Raw genomic sequence first — 25,412 nt, 5'->3', positions numbered from 1 at the left:
TATTGCTTGTTACAGGGGCCGCGGGGCGCGTTCTTCCCTGGCATCTCAACCTGATGTGGTTCGATTTCTAATAGGGGTGCAATATATTCGTCGTCCTATTTAAAAGATCTGTCCAGAATGGAGTCTTAAAGTAGTCCTTGGCAGGTTACAAAAGCCTCCCTTTGAGCCTTTGTCAAAAGCAACTTTGAAGGAAGTGACGTTGAAAGCGGTTTTTCTTGTCGCAATGGCTTCGACTAGGCAGGTGTCTGAGTTGCAGTCGTTGTCTTGTAGAGATCCTTTTTTGCACATTTCAGATTCGGGTGTGTCTGTGAGGACTGTTCCATCGTTTCTTCCTAAGGTGGTCTCCACCTTTCATGTTAACCAGTCTCTCTTCCAGCCTTCCGGAAAGAGGATTGGTGGGAAGAAGTTCTCTTCACTGCGGTTCCTGGATGTACGTAGGATACTTCTACATTATCTTACTAACGACTTTTGCTGTTCTGATCACCTCTTTGTGTTATCGTGGGTCGCAACAAGGGTATGGCAGCATCTAAAGCTTCCATTGCTCGATGGGTCAAGGAAACCATTGCTTCCGCTTACTTGACTTCCGGTAAGCAGTTGCCGGACAAGCTTCATGCTCATTCCATTAAAGCACTGGCTACTTCTTGGGCAGAGTCCAGAGGTTTTTCATTGGAGGAGATTTGTCTAGTGGCTACTTGGTCTTCTAAGAATACTTTTTCTAAGCATTACCAGTTGGATGTGGCAGTGCGCGCGGAGGCTGCTTTTGGTGCTTTGGCTATGCCGAGGCGGCGTTCGCTTCCCACCCTGATTGAGGATTGCTTTGCTACATCCCATTAGTCTCTGGATTCATCAGCTGCTGTTGCTGAGGAAGGAAAATTTATGTTTTTACCTGTTAATTTTCTTTCCTCTAGACACAGGAGATGAATCCAGAGCCCCACCCTTTCTGGCTATTGGATCTCTGTTCGTGATTCGCGTTTTTCAGCAGTTTTGTTATAGTTGGTGGTTGTTCTCTCTATTATTTCCTTTGCAATTTGTTTTGGGAATGAAGTTTTTTTACGTGTTGACCATATTCTGGTTTCGACTGCTTGGGCTAGGAGCAATACTGAAGATACAGGGAGTGTGCCAACCAATAGGACCACCTGTTAATCAGTTCTCTATCTCCACCTGCTGGTAGATGTGTGCTATCCCACTAGTCTCTGGATTTATCTGCTGCGTCTAGAGGAAAGAAAATTAACAGGTAAGAACATAATTTTTCCATGCTTTGTTGCTCACACCAAATATTCCCAAAAGCTGTAGAGAGCCATTTTTCCAGGGTAAATCAGCTGCTAGGATTTATTTGTGTGCTAAGCCAGTGCTACCTCATGCTTTCTGTGTCTGGGCAGCTTCAGGGAGCTTTCCAGGTCAGCATTAAGATTCACTGGCAGACATGACTGGACTTCCATCAGGTAATTTAAGACACTAAAAGTGTGCCTTTTAGTAATTTTGAGACAATTATGTTTCAGTTCCTCAGTAAAGATTCATTTCCTTTGGAGGTTCTTGATACTCCTTGTGTAAGACTAACCTTTGGCTTTCAAACTAAATATTGACAAAAGGAGAGTAGAACACGAACTATACAGATTTTGTGTATGTTAACTTTTGTCTTTTGTTGCATTTATAGATGGGAATTATGAGCAACCCCAACCCCTATGGAACACCATATAGTCAGAACTCTGGGCAGCAGATGGGAGGTGGTAGCCTTGGCCCTCAGATGCAGAACAAAGCTGGGCTGCAGAGCAGTTTACCCCAGTTTCCAATGGAGAAGAAACCAGTTTCGGGGACCGGGATGCCAAACATGGTAAGTAGTAGATTCATTTCACTCACATAACATACATTTAAAGCTGTTCTGTTTTTTTTTAATTATTAAAAATATACATTCAGCAAACAACAGCATAAATAAATACATTATAATGTTGTAAATAAATACGTTTTTATGTTGTAAAGGGAAAAAAAAAAATCAAGAAATAATAAAACAAGCAATCATTAGCCCATAATATGTGAGAGAAGCCATTTGAGAAATACATAAACAAAAAAGTAAGAAAAATTAGAAAATTTATTTCAAATCATAGAAGGTGTTCGATTGACCTACAACTGGCTGGTTAAGGTACATCTGTGGGAAGATTGACAATAATAGGACTTTCCCTTGCCACAATAAATTCTAACAATTGTTTGGGATCCATAAACAAATTATTTCTTCCCAGAACTACAAAACATCGACAAGGAAATTTCAACAAAAATGAGCCTGGAAATATATGCACTGATGAACCCAAGATTGTTGAGACATATATCGGAAACAAAGTATTAATACAGAATTACGGTCTGATTCTAAGGCAAAAGTTACCAGGAGAGTCATTCTGGATGTACTGTTAATTGGTTCTAACGATGATTCAAAAAATTCTATCACGTTTAAAGATTCATGTTGAATGGCTTCTTGATTCCTTCCACTTTACTAGATTCTAATTTGGAGATAGATAATTTGTCTCCAGAAGTGAAGGCAATTTACTTATCTTCTGGAAGGCACAAAATCTCACTGAAATATTTCTTCAGCATCTCTATAGGAGGTACTAGAGGAGATTTAGGAAAATAAAAAAATTGTAAATTGTCCTTTCTAATTTGATTTTCAAAGTGTTCAGTTTTCCTGTGTAATATCCTCTTCTGTTTCAATTGAATTGCAGTAAATTCCCATACATGAGTCTCCAAATTATCCATTCTGGTAGCTTGTTCCTGAACTAGACCATCTTTCCTTAGCAACAACAGCAGATGAATCCAGAGACTAGTGGGATAGCACACATCTACCAGCAGATGGAGATAGAGAACTGATTTGCAAGTGCTCATTCTGGATGGAACGTCTCCTGTCCAATTAGTATGCTCTATCTCCAGCAGGGGATGGTTGCCATTTCTCTGGCTCCTGGCTTCATTGAGTCTCCTGACTATTTATCCTGTTGATTTGTTTCTTCAGTGAGTATAGGGGTCTGGCTGAGTGGTGCCAGCTTTGGGGGCTGCACATGGCCCTCTCAGGTCCCTTCCCCATCCTCTCCCTATGGACTAAGGGGTCTGTTGGTTCTCGCAGTTTCTTTTTTCCCATTAAAAAACAAAACAAACAACAGAGACCAATACAACTTTGCCTGTATTGGTTTGCTATAGCAGTGTTCAGGCTGCAACTACCATTTATAGTTTTGCTTTGTATGTTTATTGAACCGCAGTGATGAGTGAGTTTGGGTACTTGCCTTTGAGGATTTGGCATTGGGTGTTGCTTTTTGTAGTGTGCGGGTGTGGTGCATGGCGGCTGAATCAGTGAAGAGGTGTTCGCGCTGTGGGAAGCGCAGAACACCATTTGGGCTGTGAACGGCCGGTTTCACAGACTGAGCGGGCGAGGAGTCCATCATGGTGTCAAATGGCGCACGCTCGAGTTCCCCCTTGCTCTCTGTGGTGCCTTTGTCTGTGCAGGTCTCATGGCTGGTTTTTGAGCGCAGGGGAGGGGAAAGCAGTACCAGACTCGATTGATGCCACTTCCAAACTTCCTCTTGTCGAGTATCCAGGAGCTCCCAATATCGCAGTGTCAGTCGAAGAATGCCGAACACTGCAAGCCTCCGAAAGAGTCTGTTTCAGTCGTGGAGATTCAGCTACCGCTGGAGGGTAAAGCTTAAGTGTTGCCTTTCACTTCCCCATTACATACTAAGACTACTTTGAGCAGAGCAGTGCTCACAGCTCCACACCTTTTGATGCCATCTTGGCTTACATCTTAAAGCTGCTTTATAATACCCACTTTTAGGCTGGAGGAGACAGCAATGAAAGTAGCACTTGGTGGAATTAGGGTTTGTGCTTGAATCTGTAGTTTCCTGCAGTTGTTTCAGAAGAATATTTTCATTGTCTTTCTGTACTTTTCACTTGGATTTTATGGTAGAAGAACAGACATATCGATTCTGACCTATCTCCAGTGCTTCTCGCAAGATAGCTAATGCTCTTACACCAATACCAGTTGATTATCTTCCTCCTTATCCCAGGAAAAGCAGGCAGCATATTCTCAAAATATGGGTGACATCATCCACAAAACCTGATGTGGACAGCTTCACAAGCAGACTTGCTTGAAGAACTTTTAGAAAGTTTGCGACTGCCGCACCGCTCATGCGTGATTGCCTTCCTGCCTGATGTAGGGCACGCATCTCCTTAGCATCTCTTCAGTTCTAAATTTTCAGCAGAGCTGAGAAGCACTTATTTAAAGGCTCTGCGTATTATTTTTTTTTTATCGTGTCATGGCGGGAGCTATTCCGCGGCCTCAGCCTGCGGGCTTCGATTTCACCACAACCGTGTTTTATTCCATGTCCCGGCTGGTCACAGGTTTCAAGAAGTGTAGCAGGTGTCAATGCGCGATCTCCATCACTGATCCACAATAAGTGGTGTGTACAGTGTTTAGGACCTGACCATCATCTGGAGTCGTGCGCCTGATGTGCTGCATTTCAAAATCGAGCCCTTAAATGTTGTCAAGTTCAGATTGAGAAAATCTTCGGGGGAATGAATCTCTCTTCAACTAAAACCTTGATCCTGATTCTGGCCCCAACCTCGACTACATCAAAGTCTTCTATGGGGCCAAAACCTCCAACCTCGACTTCGCTCAAACCTTCCTCGATGGGGAAGTCTTCGGGGAAATCAGCTAAATCTTCTCCCGAGACACCGTTATCCTCAGTGTCTCCATCAGATAAGATAGCTAAGCCAACCCCTCTGGACATGCCACCATTAGAACCAGTGGGTCCGAGGCTACCCAGGAAACGTGTCTCAAAATCGAGGCAACACTTTTCCTCGATGTCGTCTTCCTCGGAGTTCATAGCCACACCAATTGTACCAGATCCAATGGTCTCGGTACCGGCTTTGCAGAATATGTTGGAAACTATTCTGCATCAGGAGTAACATGCTTGCCAAATTGACTCCTGCCTCGACCCTGCTTCCTGTAGTCCATCCTGAGCACTCGGCAGTATTACAAGGAAGGAGTCGAGTCCTTGAGAGTGCCTCGAGATCATTCTGCACACTCTAAACAAGGAGCTGAGTCCTTTTCAGTGTCTTTGACGTTGTTTTCCGACTTCAGTCCTACCTTTTCACATAAGGTGTTGCCTTCTTCGAGGCACAGGACGAGGACTCCTTGACATTTATCTTCAAGGCTGGATCTGACTCAATCATAGGATCGTGATTCGAGGCATAGTTCTTCCCCACATCATTTGTCGAGGCATTCATTGAGGCCCAGGTTGTCTTCTTGAGACAGGTCTCGTTTATAGAGGCATTGAGACTACCAATTCTTTTGTCAAGGAGATCTGTTGTAGAGCCTCACCATTCTTGTCAGTCGAGTTCTTCCTCTGCAAGGCTTTCTTCACATTCCAGAAGTGGGCGATCATCATCTTTGCCTATGGATTCAGATCTCAGGTATCAATACTCCAGAGAGGCTTCACCTTCGTTTTCTGCTGTGAAACGTACCTCGAGGGGTTATCATTCACCTTCTCCTCAACGAGGTCATACCTCTTCAGATCTGGTGTCCTTTACAAACTTTGGAATCTGACTCAAAATACTCTAAGGAGTATTTGGAAGAACTGGGTATGTCTCATCCTCCTAGGGATTCTCTCTAATTACCCATGAATGGCATTCTTTCTCAGACTTTCAGAAGAAATCTTGATGCACCATATTACGTTCCCGCTGTGCAAGCAAAGATGGAATCTCAATATAAGTTGGTCCTTTGTAAGGGATTTGAAAAGTCTCAATTATCCCATCAATCTCTTCTCATGGTGTCTTTTTTAAAAAAAACAATCCTGCCAAAGTTTATGCCACTGTCCCTCCTGGCTGAAGAGGCAGGACTATGGACAAGTTTGTTGTTGGCTATATCAAAATTCAATGATGACAAACCGAATTCTGAACTATAATTTTATCTTTACTTCTTATCTGAAGCATTTGGTCAACACCATGTCTGATTTTTTTCAAGTATCTTCCTCAACATCGATTTCCAGAGTTTTAATACATGCATCACACTCTAGGTCAACTTCGTATGCATATGGTTTAAGCTACATATGATGCGTTTGAAATGTCCTCTAGAGTCACTGCATTCTCAGTGGCGATGCGCTGTCTGGGCTTGCTCTGCACCATAGATATGGACCCGAATCTACTGGCCAAAATCGACTGGCCAACATCCCATGCCAGGGCAATGAGTTGTTTGATGACTCTGTTGAGGCAGCTACAATGCACTTATCTGAGCATGAGAGGTCATTTGCTTCCATAATCAGGCCCAAGCCAAAGCCTTCCACCGCTAAGGCTTATAGGCCTCCTCCATCTTACCAGAGGCGTTTTCCTTAAAAGCCAGCACCTTATTCAAGGCCGCCTCCTAAGAAACAGCAGCAGCGACAGCATAAACTTCATATCCCTGTTCTCAGTCTTTTTGACCATCTAACACAGAGCATAACCTCAATCGTTCTGCCTCTGTCCTCTCCTTTCCCCATTGGGGGTCGTCTCCATCATTTTTACTAACGATGGGAACTAATTACATCCGACCTCTGGGTCCTCACAATCATCAGGGATGGTTACTCTCTTCACTTCATCCAGGTTCCACCAGATCTACCCCCAAGAGAGTATCCTTCTAATCCGTTGCATACCACCCTTTTTCTTCAGGAAGCTCAAGCTCTGTTTCGTCTCCGTGCCATCGAGGAAATTCCTCTGGAACAGCAGAGCATGGGGTTTTACTTCCTTTACTTCCTTGTCCCAAAGAAGACCGGGGATCTATGACCTATTTTGGGTCTTAGAGCTATCAACAAATTTCTTATGAAAGAAAAATTTTTGGATGCTGACTCTAGCATCCTTGTATCCCCTTCTAGATCACAATGATTGGTTATGCTGTCTGGATCTCAAAGAGGCTTACACTCACATTCATCCAGTCTCTCGCAAATTTCTCAGATTCTGGATGGGAATTCACCTGGCATCATCTCCCAGTGTTTACCAAGTGCCTAGTACTAGTAGTAGTAGCAGCAGCTCTGCGCAACCATGGTCTTCAGGTTTTCCCGTACCTGGACGACTGGCTCGTCAAAGATGCAACTTCTCGGGGGGTTATTGTAGCGACCCAACGGACTATTTAGTTTCTCCAAAGTTTGGGGTTTGAAATCAACTTTCCAAAATCCCAACTACAGCCGTATCAGACTCTACAGTTCATTGGAGCTGTATTGGACACTTTGCAATTCAGAGCATTCCTTCCTCAACAACGTCAGGATGCTCTCATTCAACTTTGTCAAAAAGTTTCATCCCTCACTTCACTCTCAGCGAGACACATGATGGTTCTCCTAGGTCACATGGCCTCTACAGTTCACGTGACTCCTTTTGCCTGACTTCACCTCGGAATTTCTCAGTGGACCCTGGCATCTCAGTGGGCAGAGGCTTTCGACCCACTCTCTGAGCACATTACAGTGTCTCCTTCGTTGAGACAGTCTCCACTAGTGATGCTCTCTTCCAATCTCTCCAGAAGTTTGCTGTTTCAAATGCCCCCTCACAGAAGGTCTTCAAGACAGATTCCTCGACCTACGCTTGGGGGGGCTCATCTCAATGGTCTCTGTACTCAAGGGCATTGGTCCAGTACAGATCGTCGGTGTCACATAAATCTGTTGGAACTCAGAGCGATATTTCAGCATCTCGTTTGTACAGACAATCAAGTATCCATGCACTATGTCAACAAGCAGGGAGGAACAGGATCTCTTTCCCTTTGCCAGAAGGCTCAGAAGGTTTGGAATTGAGCAATTCACAATATCTGTCTGAAAGCCATTTACATTCAAGGAGAGAGAAACTTTTTAGCGGACAAATTGAGTCATATTCTACAGCCTCATGAATGGACACTCAACTCGTCGCCTCTCCATCGCATTGTTTCTCATTGGGGAACTCCTCAAATAGATCTTTTTGCGTCTCCCCACAACAACAAACTGTCTCAGTTTTGCTCCAGGATATACTCCCCTCATCGCCTCGAGGCAGATGCTTTTCTTCTGGAATGGACGAACCAGTTTCTGTATGCATTTCCTCTCATTCTCAAGACGCTCGTCAAACTCGAACATGCCACCATGATTCTCATAGTTCCTCGGTGGCCCAGACAACCTTGGTTCTCCCTTCTACTTCAACTCAGCAGTAGGGAGCCACTACTACCAGTTTTTCCGTCTCTGCTTACACAGAGTCAGGGGTCTCTGCTTCATCCCAACCTGCAGTCTCTGCACCTGACAACTTGGTACCTTTCAACGTAACTTCCAATTTCCAGTTCTCTCAATCTGTCAAGGACATTCTAGAGGCTTCCAGGAAGCCTACTACTAGGCAATATTACAACCAGAAATGGACTAGATTTTCTGCTTGGTGTACCCTTCAGCACAAGGAGTCTCAATCTACCTCCTTGTCTTCAGTTCTGGATTACCTGTTGCATTTATCTCAATCAGGTCTCAGATCAACATCCATTAGAGTCTATCTCGGTGCAATTGCTGCTTTCCATCAGCCCTTGGAAGGGAATCCTTCATCTGCTCATCCTATGGTTTCCAGATTTATGAAAGGACCTTTCAATGTCAAGCCATCTCTCAAACCACCTCCCATGGTTTGGGATCTCAATATTGTTCTTGCTCAGTTGATGAAGCCTCCATTTGAACCAATGTCTATGGCTCATCTGAAATATCTCACTTGGAAAGTGGTCTTCCATATTGCTCTCACGTCTGCCTGCAGTCAGTGAGTTACAAGCTTTAGTAGTGGACCCACCTTTCACAGTATTCCATCATGACAAGGTGGTCCTCCGTACTCATCCTAAATTTTTAACAAAAGTAGTTTCAGAATTTCATCTCAATCAGTCCATTGTACTTCCAGTGTTTTTTCCAAAGCCTCATTCTCATCCTGGAGAAACAGCTCTTCATACTCTGGACTCCAAGTGTGCTTTGGCCTTCTACTTACAAAGGACTAAGCCACACAGATCTTCTACTCAACTTTTTGTCTCCTTCGATCCAAATTAGTTGGGAAATCTAGTTTCCAAGAGATCCATCTTCAACTGGTTGGCTGCTTGCATCTCTTTCTGCTATGTTTAGGCTGGACTGCATCTAGAGGGTCGAGTCACAGCCCATAAAGTTAGAGCCATGTTGGCTAACAGAGCTGTCAACTATAATTTCTACTTTTCCTGCTAGTTGAAGCATCTCATGAAGCAGTTTTCTGCATATCACAAATACATCCCTGCCCGTAAGTTGAAGGGTTTTGAACAACTTATCTCTAATGTGCTTCAGTTGAGGAAGAATATGGTGCGTTCGGCATATGATATCTTTGAACTCACCTCCAGAGCCTCGTCCATGTCTGTAGCCATGAGGAGGCTAGCGTGGCTTAGAGTCTCTGAAATGGATGTCAACAACTAGGATCAACTAGCCAACATGCTTTTCTTGGGAGACGATCTTTTTGGGTACTCAACAGATACTACAACACAAAAGCTCTCGGCTCATGAGACTCGATGGGACTCCTTGGTTAAACCCAAGCAAAATTGGCCTCATCGAGACCTTTCAAGCCTGCTTCATCTTACCAGAGACGTTTTTCAGCCAAAGTCTCTGCTCCAGTACGGCCTCAGCAGAAGAAGCAGAAACAACAGCGTCCTGCCAAGACCCAGCCTGCTGTTCTGGCCAAATCAACTCAGTCTTTTTTACACGTTACTGGAGAGCATAGCCCAGTCCCCTTAATTCAGCCTCTTCATCAGCCAATCAGAGGGCGCCTTCAACTTTATATCTATCGTTGGAAGCTCATCACCTCTGATCTTTGGGTGATGTAGATCATTCGAGAGGGCTACACTCTACAATTCACTGCCCTTCCTCCAGATCATCCTCCAAGAAAGTCTGCTTTCAACCCTTGCCAGTCCTCTCTTCTTCAGGAGGTTCAATCCCTTTTTCTCCTCAATAGATCAACAAAACCTGGGGTTTTACTCCCACTATTTTCTAGTGCTGAAGAAGACTAGAGGTCTTCGACCAATCTTAGATCTCAGAGCCCTCAACAAGTTTCTGGTCGGAGAAAAATTTTGAATGCTATCTCTAGCCACTCTATCCCCTCTTGGCTCACAAAGATTGGCTATGCTCTCTGAATCATATCCCAATTCACCAGGCTTTCAGAAAATATCTCAGATTTCAAGTGGCTTGTCACCACTATCAGTACAAGATCCTACCATTTGGCCTGGTATCTTCTCCCAGAGTCTTCACGAAGTGTCTGGTTGTGGTAGCAATGACCTTGAGATCTCAGGGTCTTCAAGTTTTTCTATATCTAGACGATTGGCTTATTAAAGACCTTTCATGCCAGGATGTTGTTCTGGTGACCAATCACACTCTTGTTTCTCCAGAACTTGGGATTTAAGATCAACTTCCCCAAGTCATAACTTCTTCCGTCTCAAAGCCTTCAATTTATAGGAGCACTTCTCGATACTACTCAAATGAGAGCATTCCTTCCTCAAAATCGTCAGGATGCTCTGATTCAGCTTTGCCATCAATGAACGAGCTCCAATCCATATCAGCCAGGTGAATGATGGTTCTTATGGGTCTTATGACTCCTACGGTCATATGGGCCATATGATTACAGTCCACGTGACGCCTCTGGTGAGGCTCTATTTCAGAACACCTCAATGGGCTTTAGCCGCTCAGTGGTCCCAAGCGATAGATCCTTTTTCACAACACATTTCTGTCACATCGTCTCTTCGACAGTTGCTGCAGTGGAGGATGATTTCATCTAATCTTTGCAGAGGTCTGCTTTTTCACATGCCTTCTTATCAAAAAGTTTTGACCACGGATATGTCCGCTTATGCCTCGGGGGCAAATCTGGATGGTCTTCAGACTCAAGGTCATTGATCCACCAGAGAGCAGAACTTTCACATGAATCTTCTGGAGCTCAGAGCAATTTATTATGCTATCAAAGCTTTACAGCATCTAATGGTCAATCAAGTCCTTTTGCTTCATCCAATCAAGTAGCGATGTACTATATCTCTCTTCCTTTGCCAGGAAGCTCAAAAGATTTGGCTTTGGGCGACTGCCCAGAACATCTGCCTCAGGGCAGTCTACATTCAGAGGGAACCAGAATTACTTAGCAGACAAGCTCAGCAGAATTCTTCAACCTCACGAATGGACGCTCAACTCTGCAGCTCTCCATCCCATCTTTGATCAGTGGGGCACTCCTCAAGTGGACTTGTTTGCATCGCCCCATAACAAGTTGCCCCAGTTCTGCTACAGACTTTACTCACCTCACCGTCTGGAGGTGGATGCATTTCTACTGGATTGGACACGTAGGTTTCTCTACGCGTTTCCACCTACCCCTCTCATTCTAAAGACTTGTCAAAGTCAGGCAAGAGGCCGCCACCATGATTCTCATTGCTCCTCCGTGGCCCAGTCAGCTTTAGTTTTCCCTTCTACTTCAGCTCAGTATTAAGGAGCCAATGCCTCTGCCGATATTTCCATCTCTTCTAACGCAGAGTCAAGGTGCACTTCTACATCCCAACCTTCAGTCTCTACACCTGACAGCTTGGTATCACTCAGTCTGAATGCAGCTGAACTTTGCCTCTCTCAGCCAGTGAGACTTATTCTAGAAGCCTCCAAGAAACCAGCCTCTCAGCAATGCTATCAGCAGAAGTGGACTTGTTTCTCCTCCTGGTGTCTTCTTCATCACTATGATCCACAATCCATTTCAGTTTCACTGGTTCTGGATTGTCTTCTTCATTTGTCTGATTCAGGACTCAAGTCTACATCTATTAGAGTCCATGTCAGCTCTATTACAGCTTTTCACCAACCAGTGGAGGGTAAACCTCTCACTGTTCACCCTTTGGTCTCCAGATTTATGAAGGGACTTTTCAATGTGAAACCACCTCTCAAGCCTCAATGTAGTTCTTACTAGATTGATAAAGCCTCCATTTGAACCAGTCTACGGCTCATTTTAAATATCTTACTTAGAAAGTTGTTTTTCTCATTTCACTTACTTCTGCCAGAAGAGTCAGTGAACTTCAAGCATTAGTGGCAGACCCACCATTCACTGTGTTCCACCAAGAGAAAGTGGTTCTTGCACGCATCCAAAGTTTCTGCTGAAAATTGTCACTGAATTTCATCTCAGTCAATCGATTGTGCTCCTAGTGTTTTTTTTTCCTAAGCCTCACTCAGGAGAAGCGGTTCTTCACACTGTGGATTGCAAGCAAACTTTGGCCTACTATCTCGACAGAACAAAGGCGCAATGATCATCTCCTCAACTTTTTGTTTCCAAGAGAACGATTCCCAACTGTTTGGCTGCCTGTATATCATTCTGTTATGCTCAGGCTGGACTCCAACTGGAGAGTCGTGTCACAGCCTATAAAGTTAGAGCTATGGCAGCTTCAGTACCTTTCCTTATATCTACCCCTATTGAGGAAATATGTAAAGCAGCCACCTGGTTCTTGGTTCATACATTCACTTTGCATTACTGTCTAATCTTTTTCCTGACGGGATGGGCACTTTGGTCAGTCAGTGTTACAAAATTTATTTTCCTAAAGGCGAACACTCCCACCATCCTATTCTGGTTAGCTTGGAGGTCACCCACATGTGAGAATATGCTGCCTGCTTGTCCTGGGATAAAGCACAGTTACTTACCGTAACAAGTGTTATCCAGGGACAGCAGGCAGATATTCTCACAACCCACCCACTTCCCCTGGTTGGCTTCTTAGCTGGCTTACTGAACTGAGGGACTGGGAACTCACGTCAGGTGGAAAGGCACTTGTGCATATGCGGTGCGGGCTATCGTGAACTTTCTGAAGTCTTAAAGTGGCACACTTTTAAAGTGTCCGTACTGGGGCTCCATTGGTGACGTCACCCACATGTGAGAATATCTGCCTGCTGTCCCTGGATAATGCCTAAGAACATAAGAAATGCCGCTGCTGGGTCAGACCAGTGGTCCATCATGCCCAGCAGTCCGCTCACGCGGCGGCCCTTTTGGTCAAAGACCAGAGCCCTAACTGAGACTAGCCCTACCAGCGTACGTCCTTGTTCAGTAAGAACTTGTCTAACTTTGTCCTGAATCCTTGGAGGGTGTTTTCCCCTATGACAGCCTCCGGGAGAGCGTTCCAGTTTTTCACCACTCTCTGGATGAAGAAAAACTTCCTTATGTTTGTACAGAATCTATCCCCTTTCAACTTTTAAAGAGTGCCCTCTCATTCTCCCTACCTTGGAGAGGGTGAACAACCTGTCCTTATATACTAAGTCTATCCCCTTCAGTACCTTGAATGTTTCGATCATGCCCCCTCTTAATCTCCTCTGTTTGAGGGAGAAGAGGCCCAGTTCCTCTAATCTTTCGCTGTACGGCAGCTCCTCCAACCCCTTAACAATCTTAGTCGCTCTTCTCTGGACCCTCTCGAGTAGTACTGTGTCCTTCTTCATGTACGGCGACCAGTGCTTTACGCAGTACTCCAGGTGAGGGTGCACCATGGCCCAGTACAGCTGCATAATAACTTCTCCGATCTGTTCGTGATTCCCTTTTTTATCATTCCTAGCATTCTGTTCGCCCTTTTCGCCGCTGCCGCATATTGTGTAGATGGCTTCATCGACTTATCGACCAGAACTCCAAGTCCCTTTCCAAGTACCGCCCCGGACATCCTGTACTCGTGCTTGAGATTTTTATTACCGACATGAATCACTTTACACTTATCCACGTTGAACCTCATTTGCCATGTCGATGCCCATTCCTCGAGCCTGATTATGTCACGTTGTAGATCTTCGCAATCCCCCTGCGTTTTCACTACTCTGAATAACTTTGTGTCGTCTGCAAATTTAATCACCTCGCTCGTCATACCTATGTCCAGATCGTTTATAGAGATGTTGAAGAGTACGGGTCCAAGCACCGAGCCCTGCGACACTCCACTGGTGACGCTCTTCCAGTCTGAGTATTGCCCATTTACCCCCCCCCCCCATTCTCTGTTTCCTATGCTGCAGCCAGTTTTTAATCCATGTGAGTATTTCTCCCTCGATTTCTATGGCTCGCAATTTTCCGAAGTAGTCGTTCATGCGGAACCTTGTCGAACTATACAATGTCGACTGGGTCGCCCTTGTCTATTTGCCTGTTTACTCCCTCGAAGAAGTGCAGCAAGTTTGTCAAACAAAATCTACCTTTGCTGAAACCCTGCTGGCTGGTCCTCATCAGATCATGTCCGTCAAGGTGATCAATTATGCAGTCCTTTATCTGTGCCTCTACCATCTTTCCTGGTACTGAGGTCAGACTCACCAGTCTGTAGTTTCCCGGGTCTCCCCTCGGATCTTTTTTGAAGATCGGCATAGCATTCGCCACCTTCCAGTCCTCCGAAATCTCTCATGTTTTGATCGACAGATTGGCTATTAGTTGAAGCAGTTCAGCTATGGTCCCTGTCAGTTCCTTGACGACCCTTGGATGGATGCCATCCGGTCCCAGGGATTTATTGCTCTTAAGCCTATCGATCTGCCTGTATACCTCTTCTAGACTGACCATAAAACCTGTCAGTTTCCCGTTCTCACTTCCAGCATATAGCCTGATGGGTTCTGGTATGCTGTGTATATCCACTTTGGTAAATACAGACGCAAAAAATTCAGTCTATCGGCGATTGCTTTGTCCTCCTTTAACGCTCCCTTTATTCCTTGGTCATCCAATGGTCCCACTGCTTCCTTCACGGGTCATTTCCCTTTAAAATATCGAAAGAATGGCTTGAAGTTTTTCGCCTCCTTGGCTATTTTTTCCTCGTTGTCTCTTTTTGCCACTTTTACCGCCTTATGACACCTGTGTTGATGTTGTATGTGTTATTCCAGTTTTCATCCATTTTTGATCTTTTCCATTCCTTAAACGAGGTTTTTTTGTCTTTGATCGCTTCCTTAACCTCTACAGAGAGCCACGCTGGTTCTTTATTCTTTTTCCTTTTTGATCCCTTGTTGTTACGTGGTATATATAAATGTTGCACCTCGGTGACCGTATCCTTAAAAAGAGACCAAGCTTGCTCCAGTGTCTTTATAGTGTTTATCCTCTTCTTAATTTTCTTCCCCACCATGCATCTCATCCCTTCTTAATTTCCTTTTCGGAAGTTTAGGGCCGTGGCTGTCATTCTGGACCGACGTTTTGCCCCTATTTCCAGGTTGAAGCGTATCATATTGTGATCGCTGTTTCCCAGCATCCCTTCTACTTCTACATCCTGTGCCGGTCCTCACAGCCCATTTAGAACTAAGTCCAGAATTGCGTTTCCTATCGTGTTTTCCTTAACAAGTTGTTCCAGGAAGCAATCACCTACAGTTTCCAGGAACTTGGTCTCTCTAGTACAGCCAGAGGTGCCTAGCTTCCATTCTATCCCTGGTAAGTAACTGCTTTTTGGTGGGATCCCTCTTTGAGTGATGTATATATATTCTGAAGGGTGTACATTTTTATAAGGTCACTGAGAGAATAGAATTAGCTCATAGATGATCCACCATTCTAGTATAAGAACTTCAACAGAGATATGAGCCATTCAAAATGTCAGACCAGAAGCATGTAAATTTGACAGGTTTCATTCAAGTGTGGGAAAGTGCATTTTTCCGCAGAATTTCAGGGAAAATAGGTCATCTGAAGTTGCAAGTATTATGGTTCAGGAAAAATTTGATATAGTATTTATCTCAGAGGTTGTAGACACCTGAAAAATTGCTAGTGGCATTAGCAGCCTAGTTAATTCCAATTTAAGCATGTTTAGAAAGTAATATAGAGGACAGCTTATAGAAACAAGGTAATGAGGTTGCAGGTTTGGAAACAACCCACTTTTCACTCCCTCAAGACCTGAGGCAAGGAAGGGGTGATGAAGTAAAATCAAGGAGCCAGTAATGGAAGAATGAGCTAGCAAGCTGCATTGTAGTTGAGTGGCGACCAACAAGCTATAACTCACCAGAAGCTAAAGGATTAATATTGGCATGTTAGTTATCGTCAGATACCAACTAACAAAGCCACAGAGACTTGTGCTTTGGATGGGCACTAGCCTTGCTAGCTTTTTGTTACATAGTTTGATGGTAAAGACATAGTAAGGGAAGTCCTGGGAATTTGTATGCTCATGAATCTAGGATCATAGAGATTCAAGGATGTCAAAAATTGGTGTAGTTAGAGAGCAATTTAAACCAAATCAGAGAAAATATTTCCCCACTCAACATATTAGAATTCATTACCAGCAAATGTGGTGAAAGCAGTTAGCTTAATGGGGTTTAAAAAAGGTTTGGATAATTTCATAAAAGAGAAGTCCTTAAACCATTATTAAGATGGCTTGAGGAAATCTTGAGGAACTGCTTATTCTTAGGATAAACAGCATAAAATCTATTTTTCTCTTTGGGATTTTGCTGGGTACTTGTAACCTAGGTTGGCCACTGTTGGGAGCAGGATACTGGGCTTGATGTACCTTTGGTCTGTCTGAATATGGCAATTCTTTTATTCTTATGTAACATCTGGGCTATATCCATAGCAGTAGAAGACCCGGGGGAGGGGGGGGGGGTTGTCCTGGGCAGCTGGTCTGATAAGACTTTATTTTTACCTTTATCTGCTATGTTGTAATTTGTCCATCGATCTTGTTATTGTTAATTCACTCAAGGATTGTTGTTGAAACCAGCTAGGTTTGACTACTTCTGTTAACATAACTGAAGCTTCATCCATTTTGTTCATCTGTTTTAGGCTCAGCAGCAGCCCCCTCAAGTTCAGCAAACTGGAATGGTGCCCACGGCTCCTCAGGGCATGGGTTCTGCAGCCCCCACTGCGGACCCTGAAAAGCGCAAATTAATCCAGCAGCAGCTTGTTCTTCTCTTACATGCTCACAAGTGCCAGCGGCGGGAGCAAGCCAATGGTGAAGTGCGGCAGTGCAACCTTCCTCATTGCCGCACAATGAAGAATGTCCTCAATCACATGACACACTGCCAGGCTGGCAAATCTTGCCAAGGTGAGTCATTGTCCTTTGTACACAGAAGCAAATCTTTTTCTTCTTTTTTTTATTAAAAATATTTTGAATTACATACAATTTCCCACATCTGGAGAAAGGAAAAGAAGAATGTATATATTTAACCCATTTAGTTCCTGAAATTTTAAAAAGAATACAAAAGTAAGATAAACTGATTCTGCCACTGCATCAGTATCGAATTATAAGGGATCCAAGTCCTGTATAAAATGTAAATTATCTTAGCTTGCTAGACCAGTCCAGATATGTAGGTTTATGCTGCACTGGTAGCAGGTAGACTGCATTTCGGGGCCATGCTTTACTAAGGGAGAGTGGTTCCAAGATCCCTGTCCTGGAAGCCGAGTAATCTTACTGTACTAGTCCAGCACATACCATTATTTAGTGGCATCATAGGAATATATAATAACAATAGAGATCTACATCACAATAGAATATTATAAAGATTCTCCAAAATCTAATAAAAATATTTTTGGGACCATAGAAGAGCAAACAGTCAAAAATCATTTCTTCATCGACTTGAATTTTGTACTTTTTAATATCCTATACTTTGTGTGTGTGTATATATATATATCTGTCTATAATTAAATATTTATCCCAGGACATGCAAGCAGCATATTCTCACAGATGGGTGATGTCATCCATGGAACCCATCACAGTTCTTCATCACGCTCCACATCGGATCAGCACCGAGACAGCAATCGGAGCTCTTCAGGTACTACAGTCATAGTTCTTCACATCAACACTGATCCAAATCAAGAGACCACTGCTCTAATTGTGCCTTGTCTCAGAAAAACTGTCTATGATTCAGATCTCTCGGATCCTACATACTCGGAACCAGAACTCTTTGCACTAGAATTCCATAATATTATCCCTGATTCTTCTCCTCCACCTCCTAGGTGGAAGTCTCCATTGGAGAGTTTGTCATTTACCAGATTCATATGCCAATTGGGGCATGCTCTACCTGTGAAAATGGAATCTGAATTAAAAGTCGAGTTGTATGATGCCTTGAATTTTGAACAAATTCCTAAGGACTGCTTAAAGTTTCCATTTCATTATCTTATGAAAGACACCTTATTTAAAAATTTGGAGGTATGTCTACATGTGCCTGTAGCTTCTAGAAAATGTGACTATCTTTATAAGGTTCAGGCATGTCCAGTGTTTGATAAACCTCAACTACAAAATCACTCTCTTTTAGTTGAGTCTGCCCTAAAAGGTATCATCCAGTACTAAAACATATGCCAGCACTCCTCCTGGAAGAGAGGGCTAAACCATGGACAAATTTGGTAGACAATGCTATCAAAACACCATGCTTACGAGTCGTATCCTAAGTTATAACTTTTATATGATATAGCTTTCTACCTCAAACAGTTAGTTAGTTCAGCAGTTGGCCTGCTGAGATTCTTGACCAGTATCAAAACATCACTCATAATCTCCTCGAAACCAGAAAGTTCATGGACATATTCGTGTTTGATGCATTTGATGTCACTTCCGGAGCTTCAGCTCTGTCTATTGCCATGCAATGACAGACTTGGTTGCGAGTCTCTGACTTGGACCCTAATGTACAAGCTTGCCTCACCAATATTCCTGGGAGATGAGTTGTTTAGTGACATGATTGAACAAGCCACTGAAAAAATTGCTTAACATGAGCAAAGTATGACAGCTTTGTCAACTTAAGTCTTCTAAGCCCCAGACTACTAGGCAATTCTACAGTCCTAGATATCGGTCAACATCTTTTAAGAGATGCTATACTCAGCACATGTCTTATAGACATCCTCGGAAGCACCCCAGACAACAATAAACTCAGCCTCAGTAAAAAAAAAATCCATTCAATCTTTTTGACTTCCTAATCCACAGACTAGCCACCATTCTACCATCCCACCTTCCTTCTTATCCCATTGGAGGTCTAACTCATTATCACCATCGTTGAACCTTAATTACCACCATCAAGTGGGTCTTGCAGGTCATAAAAGAAGGTTATGCTCTTCATCTTTGCAAAATGCCTCCACACAGACCTCCAAGAAAGTATTCTTTCAACTCTCAGCAGATCTCCCTTCTTCAGCAATAACTCTTGGGCCTTCTACAGCTGAATGCAATCGAATCAGTATTTCCTCAGCAGAGGGGCTGGGGGTTCTAAGTATTTTTGCACCCGATCCTCGACATCCGAGTTATCAACAAGTACATAGTCAAGGAGAAGTTTTGCATGCTTTCCTTAGGCACGCTTTATCCCCTCTTAGAGAAGAACAGGCTTTGCTTTCTGGATCTCAAAGAATCATACACACACAATCACCATTCTTTGAGCCCACAGAAAATACCTTCACTTTCAAATAGGAACAACACATCTCCAGCACAGGGTGCTACCCTTTGGCCTTGCATCAGTACCAAGAGTATTCACAAAGTGTTTAGTTATAGTAGCCACTCTTATGGCTTTCATGCATTCCCTTATCTGGAAGACTGGTTGATAAGAGCATCCTTATCTCAAGCGGCTTAGATAGCAATGGACTCAACCATGTCTCTTAGAATTTCTGGGATTTGTGATCAGCTACCATAAATCCCATCTCTAACCATCTCAGACACTAGAATTCATAGGAGCGTTGCTGGATATAACTCAAGCTCATGCCTATCTTCCTCAGCAGAGGCTTGACAATCTAATTTGCCTCTGCAACCAAGTATCTGCTCAACAAACATATTTCAGCACATCACTTGTGTCTCATGGGGCACATGGCTCTACAGTGCATGTTATTCCATTTGCCCGTCTTCATCTCAGGGATCCCCAATGGTCTCGGGCCACAGAACTGCTTTCCCACCAAATCAGTCACCTTGCTGCTTCTTCAATCTCTGCATTATCCCATCCAACCTCTCCAGGGGCCTTCTTTTTCATGTGCCTCCACATCAGAAGATCTTAACAGATGCGTCCATGTCTGGATGGGGAGCTTACCTAGGCAGCCTTCGCACTCAAGGGACTTGGACTTTTCAAGAACAATCCTTTCATATCAGTCTACTTAACTGCGAGCAATCCACAGTGCTGAATACGTTTCAGGATCGTCTCCTCAGTCAAGTAGTTCTGGTACGCACAGACAAGTCTCTGTGTTCTATGTCAACAAGCAGGAAGGCACGGGTTCTTGCCTCCTTTGCCAAGAAGCAACTCAAATCTGGAATTGGCCCACTCTGTGAAAAAGGGCTAATTGGCCTCCAAGAACAAGATTTGAAGGCAGGAGTCCAGAATGACACACCTATGGCACTGGAAAAAGAGATTAGGTTCTTACCTTTCTAATATCTTTTCCAGTAGATATGTGTGTCATTCTGGACTCCTGCGCCTGCCTCCAATTCTGTTCTTGAAGGCCAGTTAGCCCTTTGGGCCATGAAGAGTATTCTATTACTAGTATACCATAGGTTACTATTTGAGCTCCTTTAATGCTTCTGCTGGCATGTTTGTTGCTCTATTTGAATATTCATAATTCTTATGTTACTTTGAGCAGAACAAGACATTTTAGTTGGGGAAGTTTTCTCATATCCCTACTTCACCTAATTTCAGAAGAACTTGTGCTTGCTTTGGGACTAAATGTAGGTAGCATAGAGCTCTCATATTGTAGCCCAATTTGTGAAATTTTATAGGGAGCTGAAGCGAACAAGGATCATTCAATAAGATAGAAAGGGATGAAGGGATGTATTTTTTCACAGTGTCACTGTGCCCAATTGCTGGAGAATCAGAAGCAACATTTAAACATTCCTGTTACACGAGAAGAGGTTCAGTGAAGAATTAAAAATATGAAACTTTCTAAAGCCCCTGGCCCCAGATGGGTTTGGATCCAAATTCTATAAGATCATGGCAGATTTGGTAGCTGATCTCCTCTGTGACACTTATACCCAACTAGGGGAGGATATGGGCTTTGGCATACATAATCTAGCACATGTAGTCTTGCTACCCAAACTGGGCAAGGATCCCACTCAGGCTCGTACCAGCCCATTTCTTTATTCAATCAATATGCTAAATTGCTAGTGGTCATATTAGTGAAGAGGTTCAAAGCCTTTTTGCCTGGGCTGGTTCATGGAGATCAAGCGGAATTTGTTCCAGGGCATTACACTTCTATGAACCTGCTTAGGGCTATGTTGGCAATACACAAGCTCCATGATAAGAGGGGAGGCACGTCAGCAATTGTGGGCCTTGACATAGGAAAAGCATTTGACAGTGTTTTGTGGCAATATTTATTCTTGAGCAATATGGTATAGCCGGATCCTTTGTGACGTGGGTCATATGTTTAAATTATGAACCCAGGGCTCGATTACTGATTAATAATAAACTTCCTGATAGTTTTCCACTGCAGAGAGAGACAAGACAAGATTACCCCTTGTCGCTGCTATTATTTGTGTTAGCTATTGAACCTCGAACCTCAAGCCATAAAAATCAGGCAGTGCCCTGAATTAATGAGATTAGGCTGGGTAATCAGGAGAGTAGGATTACTGTATTTTTTGGACCATAAGACGCACTTTTTCCACCCCCCAAAAAGTGTGTGTGCCCCTGTACCTTTTTTTAATGGTGGTGGTCAGCGCGGTCTCCTGCTAGACGGCTGCCTCTTTGCAGTGCGATGCACAATGCAGGAGCGTGAGCTTTGCGCTTCCTGCCTGATTACTGACTGCAGCCAATCGCATAGCGGCGTGGGACCAGGCAGGAAGCGCAAATGTTGTGTTTCTGCATTGTGCGTTGCTCTGCAGAGAAAGGCAGCCTGTCCAGCAGGAGATCGAGCTGGACCACCATTACTTAAAAAAAGGTACTGGGGGGGGGGGGGTGCTTTGGGCTGCAGGCTTCTACGGGTCGCGGGCGGCTTTGGGCTGCAGACTGTTTTGGGTTGTGACCTTCCCAGCACCAGACTACCAGATGCACCTATTTGTAGAGGAGGAAAAACTAAGAAGAAAAAAATTCTGAATCAAATTTTATTTTTCTTGTTTTTTCCTCCTCTACAGGTGAGTGCATCTTATGGTCTGAAAAATATGATAATTTATTCACAGATGACATTTTATTATATTTAGAGTAGGCAACACTGTTCGATGATTGAAATCTGGAACCTTTAAGTCTCTGAGTTATTCCTTTGATGCAAATTCCTGAACAGATTTCTGAGATCCTTTTTACTCTCTTAGATGAAATACATACTTATTATCAGCATTAGAAGCCGTTATTTATTATAACCTTAGAGTGGGCACCTCAACATCTTCCTACTGCATAGAGCAGTGTATTGCAAACTGTGTGCCACGACATTAGTGTGCCTCCTGAGATTTCAGGTGTTCCGCAAGACGCTGGTGAGGAGGAGAGGTGCCGGCTGACTGCCTTCAGGATGTGCCTCTTTCATCCTGTTGGCAATCAGCCGGCACCCCATGCCTCTCCTTCTCTCCGCACATCTTGCCTTCAGGCACCCCCCATTGGCAGCTCAGGGCCTGTCTGGAGGGCCTTCGCACATGAACAAACATATTAATTTTGCCCTCTGCATAGTACTGAGACAGTTTTATCATCTATGTTAAATAATTTACTCTTATTTGTTTGCAAAAGGCTCTAGTGGTCTTGTAATGCGGTTTCATCTAAATTGCGTTTTCGATTTGGTCAGTCATTCTATATTGTTGGATTGTCTTGACTACAATGGGTATTTCTGGCAAGGTAATGAAATGGTTTCAAGACTTCTTAAAATCCCGAACCTACCAAGTTTATTTTGAAAACACTTATGCAGGTACATGGGACAACACCTGTGGTGTTCCACAGGGATCCCCTCTTTCGCTATTATTGTTCAAGATGTGTATGTATATATGTATATATATATATCTATATCTATATATCTATATCTATATATATCTATATCTAGCATCTTTGGGGACAAGATTAGCAAATCTAGGAATTCAACTATATAGTTATGCTGATGATATAACCATCATAATTCTTTTAACCTCTCAAATATCTCTAGTCACTCAGTTCATATCTTCAGTGATTCTAATAATTGATAACTGGATGGTAATTGTGAAGAAAATAGTGTGATCTTAAATGAGATCACTTATCCCATGAAAATATTAGGTGTCTATTTGGACAAGAATTTATATACTATGATTACTCAAGTTGATTCATTGATAAAAAGAAATGTTGTTTTATGCTTTGGCAACTTAGACTGATTAGATCATATTTTGATGACAAATCGTTTAGACTATTGGTTCAGTCTTTTGTCCTGAGTACTCTGGACTATTGCAATATTGCATCTGGCAGTCAACCCAAAAAAACTGGCTTTACTTTGATTAATACAGCAATTCCTCTGATTTTTAAATTAAAAAAAATCGGACCACAAAATGCCTTATTACAGGGAGCTGCATTGGCTCTCCATGGAAGCTAGAGTATAGTTCAAATTCGATTGCCTGTGTTACAAAGTAATACCTGGTATGGCTTCAGATTGATTTATTTTTCCCCATCATAGATGTTCTACTCGGATAGCTTCCCTTTTTGATTTTCTATCACCCAAAGGTTGCCGCTATAAAAGATATCATAATTGACTACTGTCAGTTCAAACAGCTACTTGGATATTGGTTTTCTTCAATTATTCTTTACATCTACATCATATCAAAATTTTAGGAAACTTTTAAAGACTTACTTATTTAGGAAATTTTTGAAAGATTGAAAATGTATTTCATTCTGTGTTGTAGCAATATTTGACTTTTGTTAAACTGCATAGATCTGAAGGGTAATGCAGTATACAAATGTTATATTATGTCATGCATGCACATGACGTCTGCGCACTTCCAGATACCTTGATTCATGGCCACTACGTTCAGTGTGCCACGGCTCGACAAAGTTTGCGAGACTGCATTAGAGTGTGTTCAGCAGTTTGGCAAGATATTCAGTTTGCGAGTTGTGATAAATTGGAGCTTTTGCCTTTGGTTCAGGGTGATTTGAGGTGTGGCATTGTTCGCTGGCCTTACCTTCAGTGAAGAAACCTATTCATTGTTTGGGGGTTTATCTTAGCATGAACCCCAAAGAACTGTATAAATGGAATGTTCTTAATCATTTGGAGTTGATACGGTAACTGTGTGCCAAATGGAAGGATTTACCTCTATCTCTGTGGGGCAGGGTGGCATTAGTTAATATAATCCATACCTTTTTTGTAAAATGCATATCTGATTCTCCAACAGTTGCCTTGAACCTCTGTAGGCACAGCGTGACTCATAAATCCAAGATTAGATTAATTTAAATAATTATGTTCCCCAAGCTACTTTGCCCTTTACAAACCACTCATATGGCTTACTAACAAGGATGAGAAGATGTTCCGCTCTATTGCCAGCTCTTTTATTTGGAGAAATAAAGGCTTCAGAATCAGTTATCAGAAACTTACATTGGATAGGTCCCTTGAGGGAAATAGGACTTCCAGATTTCTGCCTGTATAACTTGGCTGCATTAATGCATATTGTATATTAAGGTATTACGGGTCATAGTCGCTATATTCCCCACGATTGGATCATGAGCTGGTGTGAACCGTTTTCAGTGATGACAGGATTCCACACAGATGCACAGAGGGAATAATCCAGTCTCGGTTTCTGGCTTAATTGTGGTTGGCCTGGAGGTGGTGGAGAAGAAAGCAAAATAATATCCCTTAAGCCTTTCCATTTTTGCAGTTGGTAGGTAACGAGGACTTCCTCCTGGGTTTTTTTTTTGGGGGGGAGGGGTTCCAGACTTGGAGGCAGCTGGGATGCAGCTTGCTTATTCAACTGTTGGAGGTCAGGGGAGGAGATTTTCTGTCCTTCGCTCAGGTCCGGAAGACATGGGACCTCCCAAACACACATTTCTGGACTTGTCTCCAGGTAAACCATTATTGCAAGTCCTTGCAGGAAAAGTGGGATGGGGGCAGCTTTGGATGTCCAATCTTCTCAACTACCTTCAGACCTGAATAAATTGTCTACCTGGTATCAGATTCTGAAATCCATGATATATTCAGCCCAAGAACAAGTTGCTCCAACAGTGGAATATTGATGGAGATAACTGAGTATGACGGTCCTCAGTTTCTGGAGCTTTTTGTCAACCTTAACACTTTGGTTAAGAATTTAGAATTACAAGAGATGCAATTTTGTATCTTGCACAGGTCTTACATCACTCCAGAGGGGAACACTTGCTGGGTTATGGGAGGCGGGACAGTGTGTTAAATATAAGGCAACTCATGGTACTTTGATTCACTCCTTCCTGGAATTCCTGGCCTTACTTATCTAGCAAAACAAAAAAGCAATAATTCCACAACCAAAATATCAAATACTCAACAAAAGTGGAATAAAACTAGGTTTAAATTTATCAATTCAATTCAATTGCACTGATAGATCACTTATGGAAGAAGGCGAAACCTCAGATCATATTGCTATGTCTCATAACAGCCAATGGCTATCTGACAAATTCAGTGTTTACGGTTTCAATCTTTGGTCCACCTCCGTCCCTTTGATATAAATGCAG

The 25,412-nt window shown here is 43.1% G+C and overlaps 1 protein-coding gene across 4 annotated transcripts in view; it reads left to right on the top strand.

Annotated features, from left to right (window-relative positions):
* The window catches only part of EP300 (E1A binding protein p300), a 532,137-nt gene that overhangs the window by 86,267 nt on the left and 420,458 nt on the right, over window positions 1-25,412 (top strand). For all 4 annotated transcript variants that reach the window (XM_033935072.1, XM_033935073.1, XM_033935071.1 and 1 more), the window contains exons 3-4: window positions 1,655-1,831; window positions 16,678-16,939. In XM_033935072.1, coding sequence (XP_033790963.1) covers window positions 1,655-1,831; window positions 16,678-16,939 — 439 coding nt within the window. The remainder of the gene's footprint in view (window positions 1-1,654; window positions 1,832-16,677; window positions 16,940-25,412) is intronic.

This window comes from Geotrypetes seraphini, chromosome 2 (assembly GCF_902459505.1).
Source record: "Geotrypetes seraphini chromosome 2, aGeoSer1.1, whole genome shotgun sequence".
Classification (NCBI taxonomy): Eukaryota; Metazoa; Chordata; class Amphibia; order Gymnophiona; family Dermophiidae; genus Geotrypetes; species Geotrypetes seraphini.
Note: the sequence above shows the minus strand (reverse complement) of the source record. Positions and strands in the feature narration are given on the sequence as shown.